General features: G+C 53.3%; 1 protein-coding gene across 3 annotated transcripts in view; it reads left to right on the forward strand.

Moving 5' to 3' along the window:
• The window catches only part of KAZN (kazrin, periplakin interacting protein), a 1,134,217-nt gene that overhangs the window by 1,049,016 nt on the left and 67,443 nt on the right, over positions 1–17,758 (forward strand). For all 3 annotated transcript variants that reach the window (XM_067721094.1, XM_067721083.1, XM_067721102.1), the window contains one exon: positions 16,472–16,608. In XM_067721094.1, coding sequence (XP_067577195.1) covers positions 16,472–16,608 — 137 coding nt within the window. The remainder of the gene's footprint in view (positions 1–16,471; positions 16,609–17,758) is intronic.

The raw sequence follows: 17,758 nt of genomic DNA on the forward strand, positions 1-17,758 counted from the left end.
GTGGGGCTGAGACCAGCCCCCTGCCAGATTTCCTGTCTGTTACCCTTCCTGGCTCTGGCTAAATTGTTTTCTCGGGACATGAGGCCTAAGCCTCTGAAGACTGGTGCTTTAGTCTGAAGGGACCTTGTCTGCATGAGTTAACTGCTGTCCATCAGTTTTCTCATCTGTAAAATAGGACTAATAATAGTTAATTGTAGTAATAGCAGCTTCCTCATAGGGTTACTTTAAGGATTAATAATATATAAAGTGTTTAGAATACTGCTGACACACAGTAAGGATTAAATAAATATTCCTTTTTTTTTTTTAAGTTTATATGAGTTGCGGGGGCTGTGATTGCTGGGGAAGGAATGGCATTTCCTTGCTATAATCCTGCACTCTGCTCTTTAGCTCCGAAAGGCAGATTTCTCATGATAGACTCATGTCAGCCAAACTCACGAGAGACTGATGTATAGTCCACAATGCCAGGTAATTGTGTGCCTAGAGCTCACTCGTGCTTGGAGTGTGGGGTCTGAGGTGGCCCTCGGGGAGCTGGCGTGACTGAGCTGCCGTGACTTGGGTCCTCCACCTCTGCCCTCCAGGGCACCTACTCAGCAGACAAACCACTGGCTGTGGGCAGGTCGGGGCACGCCTTGCTGGGGCTGCCTCTCTGACCCCTCAGTATTTGGAGGGCGGGTTTCTGGTGACCTCTTCCCTCTGGTTGGCACAGCCTTTTCCAGCATATCTCACATTCATTCACTTCTTTGTCTCCACCGCTGGCCCCCTCCTCCAGGTGTCGGTCCTCTCCTGCCTGGACAGCAGCAAAACCCTGGCTGGGCCTCCCTGCTTCCGCTTGTCCCCAGTCTAGTCTCCAAGAGGCAGCCAGAGTGGTCAGAAGGCATGTCACCCTTGCACGCACCCTCGACTGCCGTAGGGATGCAGCGCCCTCTGCCTCCCCCCAAAGATATGTCCACCCAGAACCTGTGAATGTGACCTTAGCTGGAAAAAAGATCTTTGCAGATGTAGTTAAGGTAAGATGCAGGTTAGTGAAGTGTCCTTGTAAGAGAAGAGAAGGGAAGAACACAGAGGGATGAGGACAGAGGCAGAGGTGGGAGGGATGCGTCTACCAGCCGAGAAACACCCAGGCTTGCTGGCGACACAGGAGCTGGAAGCGGCAAGGAAGGATTGTCGAGGGAGCACAGCCCTGCTGACACCTCAATTTCAAGCTTCTGGACTCCAGAACTACGAGGGAATACACATCTGTTGCTTGAGGCCGCGCAGTCTGTGCAGTTTATTACGGCAGCCATAGGAAACGAATACAGGGGCTCCCACCACCCTTCAGAGAAAACTCAAGCCAACTGCACAGGCCCGCAGGAGCCGGCCCCGCCCCGACTTCACCTCGCAGCCCTTTCTTCACGATGGCCTTCCCTCCTGGAAAATGCCCAGCTCTTGCTGCCTCGGGGCCATTGCATTTGCTGTTCCCCTTGCCGACATGCTCTTCCCCATTCCTGGCATGTTTGGCTTCTTCTCTATCCTGCGGGTCTCAAGGCCTCACGAGAGGCCTTTCCAGACCATGCCACCCAAAGCACAGCTGCCCGGGGATTCCTCATTTATTTCCTTCACAGCCTGGCCTTGGTGTATGTCTAAATAATTGATTTGTCGTGTATCTCCCTTGCTCTGACACAATCTCCATCAGAATAAAGACCTCATGTGTCTTGCTGACCCAGGCTTTCCAGCAGCTGGCTCAGTGCCCAGCACGTAGTCAGCCCACAGTAAGTTTTTCCTGAACTAATAAATATAGGGCTTTCTATTAATAAGGCTACAGTAAAATCCTGCTCCTCTTCTTCTTGACCTACAGGGTGATTTTCTATTTTAAAGCAGCTTTTACAGATAAACCTAGTGTTTCAGGGGAGACCCCAGTGTCACCCTGCTAAACCATTCGCCTATGCCTGCCTCTGGGATGTGGCCATTAGAGTTGAAACTAGATACTCCTAGGAGTAGTGAGTTCTCCATCCATGGAGGCATGCAAATTTTTACATGTACTAACTCATTTGATCTTCACCATTCCCGAAGACCCTGTGGGATCTTTAGGGTCCTCCCCATCAGACCCCCCTGCCTTTTCCCCCAGCCTGCTAACTCCCTTTCCCCCTCCCTATTCTGGACAACACTTTGAGCTTTTATTTCAATAAGATGAATCAAAGTCTATCTGAGAAGTCTAAGTGTACATCTGCTTACACATATAATTTTACAGTACAAGGGTTTATCAGTCCTGAATGTATATTTAGTGACAGGCTTGGCTAATCTTTCATCTAATTACATTCATTAACATTTAAATGTATAATCATTAATATATCTGGGCACAGTGGTCTAAATATTTTATAGAGGTCTTAATTACAGTCGACTTCCAGTCTTGCCATAAAACTCGTGTGCCCTGCCAATCAAAGGGGTGGTATCAGGTAGCTCAGGGGCCCTGGCCAGGGGGCAGCAAGAACCTGCCTTTTGCTGGGGAACAGCAGTGGCTGGGGGTCTCCATTTTCTGGCTGCACCGCAGAAGCAAGGCCAACAGTTGCAGAAAACAAGGGAATTGGTTCTTGTGATTTCTCGCTGCCATACCTCTGTTAACTGAAGTCACCATCCTCCTAGAAAAGGGGGAAATCAAAGATACAATAACAAATTAAAAATAATAATTATTGTGGGCTTCCCTGGTGGTGCAGTGGTTGAGAATCTGCCTGCCAATGCAGGGGACACAGGTTCGATCCCAGGTCCAGGAAGGTCCCACATGCCGCAGAGCAACTGAGCCCATGCCCCACAACTACTGAGCCTGCGCTCTAGGGCCTGTGAGCCACAACTACTGAGCCCACGTGCCACAACTACTGAAGCCCACGCGCCTAGAGCCCATGCTCCGCAACAAGAGAAGCCATCGCAATGAGAAGCCCGAGCACTGCAACAAAGAGCAGCCCCCGCTCACCGCAACTAGAGAAAGCCCGCACGCACAGCGACGAAGACCCAATACAGCCAAAAATAAATAAAATAGATAAATTTATAAAGTAATAATAATTATTATTATTGCCACTGAGACTTTAGGAGGTCGATAAAAAACAACCCTTTCTTCCTCTGCCAAATTATGAAGCAGTCTCAGAGAGTTTCCTAGGAGTCGGTGAAGATCAGAAGGTGAGTTTTGTGGCTGTGAAAGCTGACCTGGGAGTGGGGCTCAGATCCGAGGCCATGGCAGCTGGTTAACCCTCTGTGCCGGAAGTAGACAGACGTACCTGCCCAGACGGCACAGGTGGGCACCTGCAGCCCCCAGGCAAGTTGTTCCCTCATAGGAACAGCCGTCTTCACACTTTTGAAGCCCTCAGTGGTTTATAAAGCTCATTCAGGCACGGCTCAGTCTATGAGGTTGGCAGGTTTCATTGTACCCATCCCACAGAGGAGAACACTGAGTCTCTGAGAGGTCCCGTGGCTTCCCAAAGGCAACGGCCAGTGGGAGGCAGAGCAACACCTGAATCCTTGATGTCCTGCTGTGACCCCCACCTGGACCCCTGTTTTCCCAGGAGCTGTCCCAGCTCCCTGCCCCCACCCTCCCAGTTCTCTGAGGTGACCCAGCAGGTCCCCCAGCAAGGCCTGGGCCCTGGAGGGAATTGGGATCTTGTGAGATGGGGCCACCAGACACCCCTCCTCCCCACCCCCAAGGCCGGCATCCACCCCAGCCATGCTACACCTGCCACTGCCCACCTGGACAAAGCAGGAGCTCAGAGCCAGAGCACCTGGGCTGGATCCTGCATCCACCACTTACCTGCCAGCTGGGTCAGCCTAACCGATCCTTGCCTCACTTTCCTGGTTTGTATGCTGTGGATCATGATAGTAACTACCTCACAGGATTGTTGCAAAGAAAATTTAGTGAGACTTACAAGATGTTTTAACCCAACCCATAAAGAACACTCAGTAAATGGTAACTGCTGCTACACGGTCATCTGCCTCCCCTGCTCCCCCTCCCCCTCCCCTCCCCTCCCCCTCCCCCCTCCCCTCCCCTCCCCTCCCCTCCCCTCCCCCTCCCCTCCCCTCCCCTCCCCTCCCCTCCCCTCCCCTCCCCCTCCCCTCCCCCTCCCCCTCCCCTCCCCCTCCCCCTCCCCTCCCCCTCTCCCTCCTCCTCAGGGCTGGGGAACCCCACGCTGACCTTCATCCCTCAAGCTCTGTCTGTGCCCCTTCATGGAAGTCTTGCCCCTTAACTCTCACCACAGTCGCACACAGAAGGTATCATCTTTGCCCGTGCGGGAAGGAGCTGGACTTTGAATCCAGGACCAACCCCAAGTTCATGTTCCTTCCCGAGCCCCGGGAGTCCTGCAGGATTCACGTAGGGCACACCTTGTCCATACCTGGAGCTGCCCTTCTTCACTACCAACTCACGGGATGCCCCTGATGGCATGAGGGCCGCCTCCCCCCGGATGATAAGAACTGGTATTTACTGCACTGCCCCCTACACTCGACACCGCTCTGGGCACGTTGCATGTACAAAGCCAGTCCTGTGAGGTGGAGGCTGTTTTTAAAGCTTTTTATTAAACTATGACATATCTGCAGAAGAGTGCAAGTGAATTCACAGCTTGGTGAATCGAAACAGACTGAACACCTCTGCCTCACCAGCCCCCGGATCAAGAAGTAGAACATCATTAGCTTCCTGAAAGCTCTCCGGGGTACCCTTCCTGTTGCCGTCCCCTCCATGGAGAGCCCCTTCCTGCCTTCCCAGCACGTGGATTAATCCTGCCCTTTTCACGTGCCGTAAAGGGAGTGATACGGAATATACGCTTTTGTGTCTGGCCTCATTGGCTCAGCATTTCTTCTCTGAGGTTCATTCATGCTGTGTGTGTTGTGATTCGCTCGTTCTCCTTCGATGGAGTCGTGCTCCAGTGATGGGACCACGATGGGTAGAGCCCTTCTGCTCAGCGTTGCCCAGGCAGTTTCCGGCCTCGAGCTTTTACAGACAGTGTAACTTTTCCATGCAGGAACCTTGGTGAACATGGATGCGTGTTTGTTGGGCATGGGCTGCGGTAGGAACTATTTATCCCTCCTTTACAGTGTGAAAATCTGGGATCTATGACTTGCACCAGGTCACACCTCTAGTGAGTGGCCAAGCTGGCTTTGAACCCAGACAGTCTAGCTCTGGCACCTGCTCTCTGTGGTCGTTCTCCTTCTGAACTTGCCTGGGAAGAGGCTGATCGTTGCTACCAGTTCGCCGCCTGCATCTAACCTTGAACAGCCCTGCTGGGTCTCTGCTGGAGAGAAGGCACGATGAGACCAGTCCCCAAACCACTGGGTGCCCAGGGCAGCTTCCTGAAGGTTCTAGAGGGCCTGCTAGACCATCTTGAGAGTATGACACCAAAGCCCAGAGAGGGTGTGTGAGCTCCCAAGGCCACACAGCACACTGGCTTGCACCCTGGTGTCCTGTCTCCCTGTCCCCTGGGCATTCCCTGCCTCCTCTCAGGGCCTAACCAGCGCAATCGTCTTGCCTGAGAATGACCTCACGCACCGACATGAGCCTTGAAAAATAGTCCTCATTGTGTGGGGCATGAGGCCTGTGGGCCAATGCTGCGTTTCCAGAAATCTCCGCCCCCTGAGTCTAGGGAATGTCACAGTTCCGGGCCCATCCCCTGCCACTATTTTTAGTGGTGATTTGGAGGAAGGAGGACTTTCCTGGATTTGCCTTCAGAGGCTGGAAAACAAACACCTCCCCCTCCCCACCCCCGGCCTCCCAGTTCCCGTGGCAGGAAGTGGGGGCCTGGATTCCTGGACCTGCCACTTACCCTGCAGGCTTCTGGATGAGCTCTGAGGTCTTCAGAGCTGACGGGTGGGTGGCAGCAACAGTGTGCTCCTGCCCGCACCTAGGACCATGAACAGCCTGAAAAGGGCTCCCATGCCCCCCAATAGCACCTTTTTTTTTGCTGTGTTGGGTCTTCGTTGCTGTGTGCGGGCTTTCTCTAGTTGCAGCGAGCGGGGGCAGCTCTTCATGCGGTGCACGGGCTTCTCGTTGCAGTGGCTTCTCTTGTGGAGCACGGGCTCTAGGCGCACAGGCTTCAGTAGTTGCAGCATGTGGGTTCAGGAGTTGTGGCTCGTGGGCTCTAGAGCGCAGGCTCAGTAGTTGTGGCGCACGGGCTTAGTTGCTCCGCGGCATGTGGGATCTACCCGGACCAGGGCTCAAACACGTGTCCCTTGCATTGGCAGGCGGATTCTTAACCACTGCACCACCAGGGAAGTCCTTTTTTTTTTTTAATATTTATTTATTTATTTGGTTGTGCCAGGTCTTAGCTGCAGCAGGCGGGCTCCTTAATTGCAGCATGTGGGCTCCTTAGTTGTGGCAGATGGGTTCCTTAGTTGTGGCATATGAATTCTTAGTTGTGGCATGTATGTGGGATCTAGTTCCCTGACCAGGTATCGAACCCAAGCCCCCTGCGTTGGGAGCGTGGTGTCTTATCCACTGTGCCACCAGGGAAGTCACCAGCACCTCTTATTATACTCTTTCTGCAGGTGTCTGATCCCCTCCTGGGGGTTGGCCTTACCCTCCCATCTAAAGTTTTTCCCAGGGGGAATTCCCTGGCAGTCCAGTGGTTAGGAGTCTGTGCTTCCATTGCAAGGAGGCTTGGGTTCGATCCCTGGTCAGGGAACTAAGATCCCGCAAGCCGTGTGGCATGACGAAAAAATAAAGTTTTTCCCATTGGGAGCCCCTGGGCCTCTGTACTTGAGGTGGACACTCTCCAGGTGGCTAATAGTGGGCACGCATCCCTCCTCCCATCACCCCCCTGCCCGGGCTCCGAGACAGCGTTCCCCCCAGTGCTCTTGCATCCTCTGCTCAAACTCCCACAACAGGGTGCCTCTTCCCTCCCAGGACCGCCTGGTCCCGTCTGAGATGGCTCTGACTGTTAGACTGTCACCTAGAATGGTGCTAAAGTACAGGCAAGCAATCACCCTCAGATGCAGTTAGAGCTTTTGCTTTCCTTTAGTGCTTGCCACAGTAGAACGAGGTAGAAACTGGTATCCTACTTTAAACATGAGGAAAAAGGCACATATGGGTTAGGGACCTTATCCAAGGTCACGTAGCTGGTGAATGGTGGAGCTGGGCTTCGACCCCAGGTCTCTGTACAGAGCCTGGTTCCTCAGCTGTGCCTGGACCCTGATCTCTCCCGTGTTACTTCTTCTATGGACACCTGCTCAGATTAGCAGTCCAGCCCCCATGCAAGGCCGAGAGGTGTGGTTGGGTAGTATGATTAATTGCCAGTATTGAAAAGTAAGGAGATATTTAAAACGTAAAAATTGTGATAATCTAGAGTATGGAATTTTCTAGAAGAGACAGCAGGTAGGGCAATGCTGGCCCCATTCAGTCATGGAACAGCTGCCGCTCCAGGCTGGGTGTGCATTCTAGGTCCCCATCTGCTCTTCCTTTCTTAGCGATGGTCGCTGTCAGGGCCTGTGGCAGTTGCGTGTTCCACCCTTGGTTATAGCGGTCCTCTCTTGAGCCTTTAAGCTGGAGAATCAGGGAAGGGAGGGGCAGCTTGAGAATTTGGCAATTATGAGCACACCCCCTTCCCCACCCTGCTCAAGCCCCCAAGTCATCTCTTCCCCACTTTCTTCACCTGAACAGACCCGTACCTAGTGCTGGCTCCTGGAAATACTGTCGGATGAGACCCAGGACCTGCCTTCGAGCAGCTTCTAGGCTAGTCTGGGAGGTGGGAAGGCCCTGAGCTGTTGGTCTGGTTTCCAGGCTGCTGGTGTACCTTCCTATGGGGCGGGCAGGGCTCCCTGCAGCAAGTAGAGGCGTGAGCTGTGGGCTTTGGAAACCCAGAAAGAAGCTGCACTGAATCCTGAAAAGGGGAGGAGGGCGGGCATCCCTCAACAGAAAGGCAGGGATGCTTAAACGTCACTTCCCCTCAATAAACCCAGAATCTGTAGTGTTAGATGGTGGTGAGTTCAAAGCAGAAAAAAACAGAGAACGGAGTGAGGAAGGTATCCAGGGAAGGCTTTGCTGAGAAACTGACATTTGAGTCAAGACCTGGAGGAGGCAGGAATGGGCCACAGGCATAGGGGGCGGAGCGACGAGGATGCTCCAGGTGGGGAACAGCCAGCGCAGAGATGCCGAGGGACGGGCAATGTACGTGAACCAGAAACAGCGAGGAGCAGTGGGGCAGGGGTGGCTGGGGAGATCACAGAGATACAGGTGGGGGTGGGGGGGATGACAGGTCACGTGGCCCTGATGGGCCATTCTAAGGACTGTGCTCACCCTTGAGTGAGACGGGCCATAGGGGAGGAGCAGAGAAGTGACATGATCTGACTTGCATGTTAAGGGGACACTCCCTGCTGAGTTGACGTAGACTAAAGGGCTGGGAGACCAGTTAGGAGGCCACTGCACGACGCAGACACGCGATGGTGGTGACACGGACCAGGGTGGGGACGGAGGAGTGGCGAGAAGTGGCCAGATTCTGGTAAGATGTTACAGGCAGAGCTGACGTGGCTCGCTGATGACTTGGGTGTGGGGCGTGAGAGAAACAGAATCAAGGAAGATTCTGGGGCTTGGGTCCAGAGGAGCGGGAAGGCTGAGGTCCCCATGAGCTGAGTTTGGGGAGACAGAGGGGAGCGGGTTGTCAGGGGGCTGCTCAGGGACTCACTCTTGGACGTGTAAGGTTGGAGATGCTGTTAGACACCTGGCGTGGGAGGCTCTTGGCTCTGAGGGTGGAGTTTGGGGCGAGGTCCAGGCCGGGAAGCATCAGCATATGGGTGGATTTAAAGCTGGGAAGCTGGATGAGCCCAGCCAGGAAACCGTGGTACAGGAGGGCCGAGCCCGCTGATGCCTGGAGGTCAGAGGGAGGGGAGGGGAGCCAAGAGACAGCGACACAGCAGCCAGAGACGGGAGAAGAAGGCAGGAAAGAGGGGCTGGGAGGGTGCAGAGAAGCACCCCCACGCCAAGGAGCGCATAGGCGAGGACTGTGGGGCTCGTGGCGTGGAGGTTATCAGTGACCTGGAGATGAGCACGTGTCAGAGAGGACGGCAGGAGGGGAATGGACACACGGAGGCCACAGTCTTTCCAAACTTCTTTGCTCCAAGAGGAAGAAGAGAAGTGGAATGAGAGCTGGAAGGGAAGAGGGGTCACATGCAGTTTTTCTGTTAAAGATGTGAGAGAGAATTGCATGTTCATGTGATGTTGGGAGAAATCCAGTGCAAGGCACGGTCCGAGAACCCTCACATCTGAGTGGGCCCTTGTCCTGAAGGGAGACCTGGTCTCAAAGCCTCCTGCCTAGCCAAACATGGCAGCCTCGCCGGCTCAGGGGGCCCCCAAGTTGGGCAGAGGGAGCCGAGCAGGAGGGTGGCCTCTCCAAGGCAAGGGAAGGCACAGCCGTGACCAGGCTGATGGCAGGGTAGCCCCATGGGAGAAGCAGACACCTCGTTCCCGTGCAAAGCACAGTGTCTGGGGTCTGTCCCCAGCCCTGAGCTCCTTAAAATTCTGCAGGTGCCCTGGGTCAGCAGGGAAGCTTTGGTCCACTTGAGTCTCCTTGTGTCCTGCTGGGACATGGCAGGAACAACGTGAAGTGGCCGTGGACATGGTTCACAGAGCCCTGGGTAGTTTGGCAAGAACTGCAGCCATGTTGCAGTCAGCCCTGAGAGCATCGAGGCTCGGGGTCCTATCAGGGGCCACAGGGAAATTAGCCTGCCATGTCCCACCCCGGAAGGCAAGGAGAGACAGAATAAAGGGAAGTAGAACCTTCTCTGCCCCCAGGACCCCGGAAATATTGGATGCTTCTCAGTGATGGCTGTGGACCAGGTCCCCACTCCTTCCCAGGCTGTCTACTTTGTTCAGTCGTTCATTTGAGAGTCAATCCACCGGTATTTACTGAGCAATTACTATGTGCCAGACACTGTTCTAGATGATGGGGATACAGTGGTGAACAAGGCAGGCCAGGTCCCTGCTCCCAAGGAGCTTATATTGCTCTTTGGGGTGGACATAAAAATATGTAAGTAAACTCAGTAATCCTTCATCTACCTTTAACCCAATTGAGGGAAATAGTCTGCTCTCTCACCTTTAAGCTTGCAGATTGGAGTTTGTCTACCACCATCTCATTGATGTGAATGGACTGTTTTCTACCAGTTGAGAGAATTGCTTCTTTCTCTTTTGGTTAAACGGAGTTGACCTTGGTTCCTTGGAATGCAGTGGTAATTGGCACAGCATTGACCCAGAAGAGGCTCACCAAATCATTCTCAAACATGCCAACTCTGATCAGTCAGTGATGGCATCTGCCTCCCCGTCTGAGGCAGACCTGGCAAATCTGCGTTTCCCTCCCGTCGTCCCATGGCAGACATCCCCAATCAACCCAGGTTCCTATAGAGCCTGGTTGATTAGTCATGTCTGCATGGACACAGGATTGGAAAATGAGAACCTGTATTCCAGATAGTTTCCTTTCCTGCCCTAGGCAGGAGGTTGGAAAGGTCACACTGCCTAACTTTTTAGCCTGCACTTGGAGAGAGGAGCTATGGGGGATTATGGAAAGATCGTGGGCCTGAACGTTGAAGTACTGGGGTCAGGTGCCGGATCTGCCTCTCATTGGCCATGTGAGCTGGTCAACCCGCCTCACCTGGCAATGAGAAGAAAAGGGGGGTTTCCATTTGTGAGGAACAGAGCTGCCCTAGGTCAGACCACCCGGCCAAGCCCACATCTGACCTGGCTCAGCGGGTACAGTTTTCTCAGTCAGCACCAGTGGCTGCCATTTACCCACGCGAGTGGTTGGCTTTCCTTTGCTACGTAAGCACTGCCTGATGGGGCAAGTCTGCTTAACCTTTGTAAAGTAGGTTGAACCTTGACCTGTTCTGAACTCACCTTACTCAGCCCTCAAACAGGAAAAAGAAAGATAAACTAGGCTATACCCATCCCAGGGCCATAAGTCTGGGATCTTTTACTTGCTTCCCTGGGCTGCGGCCTCCTTCTCCCTGCCCTGGCTTCTTCCTTTGGTCCTTTTCTCAGAATGCAGCCTGTCAGCCAAGTCAGCCTGTATCTTCTGAGACTTTTGGGGGCCTGAGTGCAGGCATAGGAGCTGAATGACAGGAGACGATGCTAACATTCAATGAGCACCTGCTAACGTTCAGTGAGCACCTGCTGTTGGGTAATGTCACATAGAGCCTTAAAGGTAGAGAATATCATCCTCAGCTTAACAGCTCAGGAAGCTTTTGCTCAGAGAAGTGACCTGCACATAAGACCCTCCAGGTTGGACGGGGTAAAGGCCAGACTGGAAGCCAGGGCTCTGTGAATCTGGAGCTGTGTCTTTCTGGGTTCTCTTCTCCCCAATGCTCAAGGTCCCTACCTGACCGTTCACTCAAGATATGGCAGTCTGTTCTGTATAGGGAAGAAATGATTATACTTTCATCCTCCCTTCTAGAGATAATTAAATTTTGATAGGCAGACTCCAAAGCCGATGCTTTTAACCCAACTGTGTTGGCTTAAGAATCAGGAGACCTGGGCTTATTCACCATGTGATATTTGATACTCTTTCCCTCTCTGGGCCTCAGTTTCCCCGTCAAAGGGAAGTTGAGCTGGAAGAACATTTTGGTGGGTGTGTATTCAGAGTGGTTCACCAAGCCCTTCTGGCTCCCACCTACCCAGCCCTCCTTTCCCAGAATCTGTAGATGCTGACCAGGAATGTTGAGTGGAAAAGAAAGGGGGCCCCCTGCTGGTGGCATCTGGGATTGTCATACACAGCCTGAGGTCTGCCTGACCCTGTTGGCCACCCCTCCCCAAAACTGACCCAGTGTTTGTCAGGGGTCCACCAGGCTGGAATTTTCACAAGGGCTCTTGGCCGTGGACCATCCAGAAGCAGGCCAGCAGTCTTCTGAGCTCAGACTAATGGGAAATCTGACCTCATGGAATGAGACCATGCCTTGGGCTGGCTGAGGATCCTGTAAGCGGAGGGGGTGGCTGGTGGAGGATTCCTTAAGAGCTGCTGACGCACACATGCACGCATACACACCCTCCTTCCAGCAGTCACGGAGCAGTCATGGGGTGCGTATAAGAATGTCAAACCGCCTTTAATGGAAACCTCCCCACTTGGGACGGTAAGACAGCTGCAGAAACAGTATCTTGTAGCACGAGTAACTGGTGTGAATATTTGGATCGTCCACTGGTTTTATGGATCGATGAAGGTTCTGTGTTCACAGCGATGTGCTTTCACAGTAGGGGTGATGGAGGAGCGTGAGTGGTTCAAGGTCAGATGCCAAGGATGCAAGTCCAGGGTCTGCGCGGGTCTTGGTGTGTCAGTTAACCCTTTGAGCCTCAGTTCCGTCCTCCATAAGGCAGGTGCAGCCCTACCCCCAGCACAAAGTCCCGAGGAGAAGATGAGGCCAACCGGGCTGTGCAGATTTGTTGGGGGCTGGCAGTTTGGGAACCAGCAAAGCTGTGGGACAGGAGGGTGCTGGGGCCAGGTGGGCACTGCCACTCACTGCTTGGCCATGTTCCTTAATCTCCCTGGATGCCCACTTCCTCATCTATAACGTGGACTGACTTCAAAAGGTAGTTGTGAGAATTAAGTGACAAAAACCCATCGGGGGCTGAGAGCCGTGCCTGGCCCATGGGAATTGTTTTAATATCTAAGGAATTGAGGTGCGGGGAGGTTACGTGATTCGCTCGAGGTCTCAGAGCCAGGGAATTCCCTCATCCGGTGGTTAGGACTCTGAGCCAGGGACAGAACCCAGATCCTCTGACCCCAGACCAGTGCCGGTCCGCCCTGCTGTGTGGTGTTGGCCAAGGCCATGGACATGTTTGTGGGGGACAGTGGTCAAGGAGAAGTCGTCTAGGACCTCAGAAGTTAAAGGAAGCTCACAGAGTCCAGCACGCCCATCCTGGGGGAAAACCGAGACTGGGAGAGGGGAAAGCTGACAGCCTGGTCCCTCACTGCCTGGCAAGGTTCTCACTGCAGGCGCTGCCCCGGTGCATAAGGAGAGACCCCCTCGTGCTCAGCGTTCCTGTAAAATCCCTTACTCTCCAGGCCCACGACCCCCAGAAGCTCAAAAGCCAAGAATTACCCTGCGCTGTTCTCTTTGCCTGTCAGCTGTGGCCTCCCGTCACCTGGGCACTGGAGGAGGGGGTCTGCTTTGCCCAGGGCTGGAGTCAAGGGACCTTTCTTCTCTCTCTGGTCCCACCTGCCAAGAGTCGCATTTGCAGAAGTTAAACCGGGGCTGACACTGCTCCACCCTGCCTCGCATCTGGGTTAGGGGCTATGGCATCCCAAGCCAGGGAAAGAGGAGGGCGTCTGCTGTGGAAAGGCAGACCTCAGAAGCTTGGGAAGAGTGATGGCCCCAGAGAAGCGCCGTCGTCTTGGGGTCATGGTTGGGGCCCTGGTTCCACCCTCCAGCTCATGCAAACATCCAGCCTCCTTGAGTTAGAAAAATCAGTCCCTCCTTGCACACCCTCCCTCTCACCCCCAGAGTCCCCACATTCCCAGGAGCCAGGCTGGTCTCCTGCAGGGTCTACTGGGCATGACATCACCTGTCACCGTGGCAGTGGTTCCAGTGGCCTAGCTGCTGGCGTGGGACACACCTGGGTGGAGCTGGGTGGCCGGGAAGGAGAACAGAGCACTGGGGAGCTTGGGGCCGAGGCAGGAGGAGGCTGGTCACAGAGAGAGACCGTCACGCTCGTGGACCATCACCTCATCTTGCATTAAGGATGTTTGGAGATCGTCAAACAGGGTTTTGAAGGAGAAATAAAAGCATGCTTATGACAAAGGAAGGACGCATTCCACTGTGTAATTTTCATAGCTGTGTGTCTGTAGTTTAAATTATTTCTTGGGGAGTCTGTCAGGCTAAGTGCCTTGTTTCCCTAAAGAGTTACAATACCTGTTCGCCCCTTCAGGGGACCCCCCATCTGTTGGGGATACTTGGGGATGTTCAGGCTCGATGAGCACACACGCCCACTTTCCCACCTCAGGCCTGTGGGGCGTCCCCAGGTGCTCGCAGGTCCTCCACGTGAGTTTCCTGGGTGGGTTGTGGACATTTGTGCTTCTGAAAAGCTGGGCAGACGGCCAGAAGCTTTTTGGTTCACGCCATGGTTCCAGAGGCACCTTGTCTTCGTTGTTAAATGATCTTCACCTGGCATCATTTCGCGAGATTCAGCTTTCGTGTTTTCTCGGTCCGCAGCCTGACAGGGTCCAGCCCAGAGTCAGGCCTGGAATTCCGGCCACGGTGACCTGAGCTGCTGCCCAGCCAAGCTGGCCATGAAGGGGACAAGTCCAGCTGCAGCAGCCAGGAAGCGCAAAGCTGGAATTTAAAGGGCCCCCCAAGACCTGTGGTCCCCACTGCAGGGGTCTCCCCAGGGCTCCTTGCACGTGATGACACTGCCCCAGCTCACCTGCCTCTACCCTGTTCTACAGGGCGGTGCTGGGTGGAGGTAGGGGGTGAAGATGCAGCTTATGTCAGGCACTGAGCCAGAGCCCAGGGTCCTCGGTCCTTATGCCATACTTTTTCATATCAGAGGCTGAGTGTGCAGGTTCACTGTCCGGGACAAGATGGGGTGGCACCGCCATTGCCTGCCCCCTATCACTGCCCTCAGCTAGCCGTGGGGCTGGGACCCTCTGGGGTTTGGGGGCTTCTCAGCATAATGTAGGGTCAAGTGTTTGGGCCTTGGAGTCAGATGTGGCTCTGTGACTCTGGGCAAATTACTTAACCACTCTGTGCCTTCTCAGGCTGGAAGCTTCCAGAGCCAAGGAGTTGCTTTGCCCCCTCCCCACCGCCTCCACAGTTCCTTCCTCAGTGTTCTCTCCACAGAGGGGGGAGGGGATGGAGCTCTGGGGACCCTGGGGAAGGCAGTGGGGCCCGCCCTGCACAAGCCCAGGCTTGCCCGTCTCCACTCCCTTCTGTACAGAGCCAGTGCCGTGAGGAGAGTCCGGAGGGAGCAAAAACCACACTGCTGCCAGGAGGCTGTGTGGAACACGGGGCACCATGTCTGTGTGTCTGTGTCTGTATGTCTGTGTGACAGCTTTATTGAGATACAATTCACATAGCATACAACTCACCCGTTTACAGTACGTGATTCAATAGTTTTTATTATATTCAGAGATGTACATCAATATTAGCATATTTTCATCATGCCCTTTGGCCACACCTCCATATCTCCGGCCCCCGGCCCAAGGCAACCACTAGTCTAATTTCTGTCTCCATAGGTTTCCCTATTCTAGACACTTCATTTGAATGGAATTATACGGCACGTGGCCGTTTATGACTGCCTTCTTCACATAGCATGATATTTTCAAGATTCATCCCATTGTAGCATGCATCATTACTTCTTTTTATTGTCAAATAATGTACCGTTATATGGATGTACTACATTTTTAAACATTCATTCATCAGTTGATGGACATGTGGTTGTTTCAGCATTACAGCTGTTATAAACCTATGTACACACGTTCCTGTGTGGACATACGTTTTCAGTTCTCTTAGATATACACCTAGGAGTGGAACTGCTGTTAGGGGAAGTTTATGATTCATCACTTGAGGAACTGTCAGCTGTTTTCCACAGAGGCTGTACCATTTTCCATTCCCACCAACAGTGTATGAAGGTTCCAGTTTCTCCGTATCCTTGCTAACACTTGTTACTGTCTTCTTTTTATATTTTAGCCATTCTAGTGAGTATGAAGTAGTAGTTCATTGTGGTGTTGATTTGTATTTCCCTGATGACTAATTATGTAAACCACCTTTTTGAGTGCTTATTGGCTATTTCTTGGGGAAATGTCTGTTCAGATCTTCTGCCCATTTTTTTAATTGGGTTATTTGTCTTTTTATTATTGAATTGTACGAGTTCTTTATATACTGCAGATATGAGCCCCTTATCGGACATATGGTTTACAAATCTGTTCTCCCATTCCTTGCACTGTTTACTTTCTTGATGGTGTCCTTTGAAGCACAAAAGTCTTTAATTTTGATGAAGTCCAGTGTATCTGTTTTTTCTCCTGTTACTCATACTTTTGGTGTCATAACTTGCTGTGTGTTTTTAATCAAACACTCTTCCCTGTGAAGGAGATGGAGCAGACAGTGGACTGTCGGGCTGGGCTGAGTTCTGTTGGGCTCAGACTGGGCCCTGGGATTTCATTTCAGCAGGAAGTAAAGGATCCCATCAGCTTCCTGGGCCGTGGTTAGCGATGGGGGAGCAGGGGGGTCACAAGCTCACCAGGCCTCCAGCTCTTTCCTTCTGCGGACCTAGGCAGTTCAGGGCAGGGACAGACATTCAGTCAAGGACTTGCTCCCCTGGCTGGGTCAGTAAAGCTGAGAAATGAGAATTGGGACTCTAGGGATAGGCGGGCCTAGGTTTGAATCTGGGGAATGCCACTGAGTAACATAGGAGCCTGGGAGAGAAACTTCCTCTTTCTGAACCCTGTTTCCTCGTCTGTTCATAAAAGGGAAGGAGACGGGGTCCCTTCTCAGCGTTCGGGGTGACAGGCAGCTAGGATCTCGGGAACTAACTCGGTTCTCTGTCCCCCAGCCATGAAAGCCGACCGAAAGCGCCTAAAGGGTGAAAAGACAGACCTGGTGAGCCAGATGCAGCAGCTGTATGCCACGCTGGAGAGCCGCGAGGAGCAGCTGCGCGACTTCATCCGCAACTACGAGCAGCACCGCAAGGTCAGCACGCAGCCCCCGCCCCTCCCCCTCCCCCCACCCACCAGCCCCCTCATTACTGACCCTCCCCCACCCGGCACAGGGTCTGGCCTTGAATCTCAAAACACAGATGCACTGCTCGTGTCCCCTTATGCTCACTTGGGGAGGCCCCTTGTCAGGCCCAGGTCTGGGCACTGAGATGAACAGGCACACCCCCTAGTTACGGCTCCATGTCTCCTGGGCAAACCAGCCTGGACAGGAAAGCGCAGTCAGTGACAGTGTGCGTTCTGGATTCCGGCTAGCCTGGGTTCAGATCCCGGTTCCCACGTGTGTGCCTTTGGGCATCTCCCTTAACCTCTCAGAGCCTCAGTTTCCTCATCTGCACAACAGCGATCATGGTGCAGACCTTGCAGAGCTGTGATGAGGACCATATGAGAGGATGGATACAGGGCATTCAGCATAGCACCTAGTGCATGCTAAGTGCTCAGTGACTCTCAGCTCTGTGTCTTACTACTAGTACCATAATAAGAGTGTGAAGAAAGGGCTGGGCAGAACAATGAGACAGCAGGAAATTCTGCCTCCTGGGAGAGAGTCCTGGAAGGCTTCACAGAGGCAGTGACATATAGGTTGGGCCCTGTGGGGTGAGTAGGAGTTCCTGGTCAGATGACCAAGGACTTTGGTTCAGTAAATATCTGTCTGGTATATGTGCTGTAGTCATGCTGAAGAGGGTCCCAAAACTTAAAGAAAAAAGAGTCAGTCCCCACAACGAAGCAGGCCTTAGTAAGCTGCTGTGTCTGCAGGGAGAGAGTTGTAACCTCTGGTGAGCGGGGCGGAAAGACTGTTGAAAACTGCCCTTCAAGTACATCATACCACATGACAACAGCTATGACCAAGGTTTGCATGTACTCCGTGGAGAAAACGGAGGTGGGAAGCTCGTTAAGTTTCCTCGGCCGTGGGAGGTTTGAGTGGTTCTCCCAGTGGCTGGTGGCCTGGTTGCATGAGTGCATTCACGCGTGTTCCCTCTGAGCTAGACTGTCAGAGGTGGCACTTGAATTTAAAAGCTTCAGCCCCACGGCCCACTTTGGTGTTTACCAGTGACATGCCCTCTCACCTCCCAAGTATACAGATCCCTTCCTCTCCAGGATGAAAACAGCCCCGGAGGAGCTCCCTGGGC

This window comes from Pseudorca crassidens, chromosome 2 (assembly GCF_039906515.1).
Source record: "Pseudorca crassidens isolate mPseCra1 chromosome 2, mPseCra1.hap1, whole genome shotgun sequence".
NCBI lineage: Eukaryota > Metazoa > Chordata > Mammalia > Artiodactyla > Delphinidae > Pseudorca > Pseudorca crassidens.